This window comes from Spinacia oleracea, chromosome 4 (genome assembly GCF_020520425.1).
Source record: "Spinacia oleracea cultivar Varoflay chromosome 4, BTI_SOV_V1, whole genome shotgun sequence".
NCBI lineage: Eukaryota > Viridiplantae > Streptophyta > Magnoliopsida > Caryophyllales > Amaranthaceae > Spinacia > Spinacia oleracea.
Genome location: NC_079490.1, coordinates 166,049,804 through 166,053,784, shown reverse-complemented (window position 1 = coordinate 166,053,784; position 3,981 = coordinate 166,049,804). Strand labels below are relative to the sequence as shown.

Genomic DNA, 3,981 nt, shown 5'->3' with positions numbered 1-3,981 from the left:
AAACTCATCCATAAACTCCTGTGTTTTAAAACCAATTGACAAACATTAGAGAATAGTAAACTTTTAGGTGTTTCAGTTTGAACATTTAGAAGTAAAAGTATGAACAACTATATATACTGAATGACACTTGTGCACATACACAATATATAAGTAAAGAGGCTTGAACACTTATTTTTATCATTTATTGATACAGTTTGAATAAATAACTAAAGAGGTTTGAACATTTTATTACTTTCTGTATATAATGCAATAATTCTTCATTATGTTATTATATGTCTTAGAGAGGTATGAACATTATATGCAAAAATAAAGAACATTTAAGCAAAGGGTTATGACCATTTATTTATATATGTTCTAAAAATATTATTTAACATATTAAAGGAAGGAACATAAAATTAATATTACACATATTTATATTTTGCAGAAGAATTAACTTTAATCTATTAGAATGTGATGCATTTAGCAATACCTTGCGAGTTTGTTTTTCTTCAATATTGATTTTGGGTAACACCTTCCCCAATCCAAAGCCACTTTCCTCCAATTTATTCCGTTTGTGTCCTATTTCCTTTGTCCAGCAGGACACAAGTGGAATTCATCTTGGAGGAAAAAAGTTCATTCTTTGAACTCTGTCAAAATAGAAAATCTGACATACAAAGTATAAGTGTTAGAAAAACCCTAAGATTGATCAAGTACATTAAAATCATAAATTTAGAAGGTGTAAATGATATTATACCGTCAATAACGGCAATGATCCTGTGAAAAATGGTACTTTGTCCTTTTGTTTCAGGTTTTTTTTATAATGTGCAGTAGTTGAGAGCAGTGCCTCCCACACATACTTGCACCAGTTCAAGTTCCGGATCTGCTCATGATTCATCATTGAGAACAAAAATTTGAAGTATGCTTGGTTTGACAATGTGCTCTTGATCAACGTGTTGACAGTCACCACCAAGAAGCTTGTAATGAAATATGCATCCGGTCCAGCCTCAATTTGGTCTTCTCGACTGTAGTACTTCAAATTTTCTGAACTGATGGGAACTTATTCCCAAGAGGATTCCACTTTGTATCTATAAAGATCTTTTTCCAACTGTTTCTTTTAATGAACAAAATTTAATTAAGATAAACATTCACAAACAGAAAGAACAGCCAATATAAAAAGAAAGAACAAACGCAACAACAACTTTGAACAATTATGAACAATTATGAACAATTATATGAATCAGGGTTATAGAAAAAGAACAAGCATAGACATATGAACAAAATTTAATTAAGAAAAACAAAATTTCATTAAATATGAACAAAATTTAATTAGGATTCCACTTTTCATGTATTAATGTCTTCTTCCATCTGTTTTTGTTAATGAACAAAATTTAATTAAGGAAAACATTTTGAACATATGACTAAAAACTTTGATCCTAAAGGTAAAAAACTTTGAACATATTGGAGAAGCTTTAAACATGATAGGGAAATTTTTTGAACATAATTGATAAAAACTTTGAACATGAGGAAAAACTATGAATAATTGTATGAGATAAACACAGAAAAAACTTTTTCTCATTATAATTGTATGAGATAAACTTTCAAATTCTGAATGTATATTAAGCCATACACAATTGAACAAATAACTTTAAGAAAAAGAACATTTATAGTACATGCATAATGCAGTTAGATTTTTGAAGTCTATAACATATTGAAAATATAAGTATAGACTTAAGATCATTTACCTTGCCATGAATGCAGAAAATTCTTCACTAGCCTTGTCAGACTTTGCCTCAACTATGTCTACTTCACCGCTAGGAAGACCATATATCTTTTTCACGTCCTCAAATTCTATCAGAATTTTCTCATTCTTTGGCAGATAAAGATATTGGTTGTTTTCCTCAAAGTTGTTACACAGCCATGTAACAAATTGTTGGGATGAAGTAGGTAGCTGAAAATCTAGCAATGCTCCTAGACCAATATTCCGAACGGCCTCCTTCTTCTGTTCATTCATCATGGAAATGAAAGTGATGAATTTTTCATGTCCTCCTCTAACTCCAGTTTTTTCTTCCTCTTCTTCTTCTACTTTCTCCTTGTAAATAGCGATTGTTTTCTTTGCTTTCTTTCTTGCAGGAACTTCTTTGGTAATCATCGCCAAAGGGGAAGCCTGCCGTTCCACAATTAAAGCTGATTAACAAAACCAAAAATTAATGCAGGAATAATAAGAATAAAAATAAATTACATAGATTCATTCAAGTATTTTTATTTTTACCGTTTTCTGAATTGTGAATATCATCATTTTCATTCTCTTCCTTCACTTCACAATCCTCATCAGTTATTTTCCTCTTTCTTTTCTTTTCAGCAGGTAGGTTTTCTTTTGGTGTTGTTCTTTTTGATGCTGGAAAAGGAACACATATAAGTAAGTTTTAATAACAATCCTAGAATTTTTAATCTTATGGAAAACAAATAAATTTTAGTCTTACCTATTTTTTGTCTTTGTTTTTCGAACATAAGCAACCTATCCTTCACCGGTACTGTTTGCTCTGTTAGAGAAGAACATAGAATTAAGAAGTTTTGATAAATATGTAATACAATGTTTAACATTTTATTATACTAAGTATACCTTTTTTCATCTTTTTTTGTTCTTTCACTTCTTCTTCTTCCCATTCTCCGTCTTCCTCATCTTCCTCATCTTCTTCCTCTTCTTCCTCATTTTTCTCTTCCTCCTCTCATTCCTCCTCTTCGTTATCTCCCTCTAATTCCTCTTCTTCTTGAACCTCTTCTTCTTGTTCCTTTCTTTTTTTCAAACTATCTTTCATTTTCCTTTTCCCTTGAACTATGACTTTTGCAAGTCCTTTGAATAGAACAAAATAGTAAAATTGTTTGAACATATGACCAAAAAACTTTGAATAATTGTAAATTTTAACATATGTCCAAAAAATTTGAACATATGATAAAAAACTTGGAACATAATGCAGAAAACTTTGAACTTAATATAGAAAAATTTTGAACATGATGGAGAAAAACTTTGTACATATAACCAAAAACTTTGAATAACTGTATGAGATAAAAACAGAAAGAATTTTTATCCAAACAAACATAACATTTTATGATAACCAAATGAACATTCCATGAAAAAACTTTGAACAATGTTAAATGTAAAACCTGTTTTCTGTTCATCTCTCACTTCTTCAGTATCATTTTTCTTGTTTCTTTTCATTGCAGTCCTAAGAGGAAGAATTCTTCCTTTAACAGATGCTTTTTTCTCAACTCCTGTAAAAAAGATTACAATGTATTTAATATATTAACATTTTATCAAATACCTTAGATTATTGTTTAACATTTTTTTTTGTATATATATTTACCTTTTTGCTTTTTTGTTTTTATGATCTCAACATCCACAGGCTCATCCTCATCTTCTTTCTCAACCCCTTTCCTTTTCTTTGGAGTATTTGTTACTTTGGAAGTAACTTCAGAAACATCTACATTAATAACAAATACTAAGTACAACTTACATAATAATATATTTGAACATTGATTGAAATAAGATTGAACAATGTAAATAGTTACCTTTGCCATCAAATTCTTCTTTGCTAACTATTTCAGCACAAACATTTTCTTGCACTTTCACCATTGATCTTGTACTTCTTCTCGGATTGTATGAATCTGATATGTTGTGCAACTTATTTTGTAGTGCTTCATCAATAGTTATATTTTGAATGGTCTTCTTCTTGTTAGCTGTTGTCTTCCTTCCTTTTTTTGTGCCATTACCACCATTGGTTGGATCTTCACTCTCTGAAGCATTTACATTTTCAACCACCTTGGCAATTGCTTTTGTGGCATCATCATCTTCTTTTTTCTTTCTCTCAGCTTCTTTTTTCATTCTCTCATCTTCTTTCTGCTCAGCTTCTCTTTGGGCTTCTGCAGCAGCTGCAGATGCCTTTTCCTCAGCCTGTCTTTTGGCTTCTGCTTCAGCTGCAGATGCCTTTTCCTCAGCCAATCTTC

The 3,981-nt window shown here is 30.6% G+C and overlaps 1 protein-coding gene across 1 annotated transcript; it reads right to left on the bottom strand.

Moving 5' to 3' along the window:
• Positions 1 to 1,749: 1,749 nt before the first annotated feature.
• Positions 1,750 to 3,234, bottom strand: LOC110806236 (uncharacterized). Its single transcript, XM_056842243.1, has 4 exons — positions 2,600 to 3,234; positions 2,460 to 2,519; positions 2,249 to 2,374; positions 1,750 to 2,143 (listed from the first exon to the last, which is right to left on the bottom strand). The coding sequence occupies exons 1-4, from the start codon at positions 2,607 to 2,609 to the stop codon at positions 2,028 to 2,030; spliced, it is 312 nt and encodes a 103-aa protein (XP_056698221.1). The 5' UTR covers positions 2,610 to 3,234; the 3' UTR covers positions 1,750 to 2,027.
• Between the last annotated feature and the right edge of the window lie 747 nt (positions 3,235 to 3,981).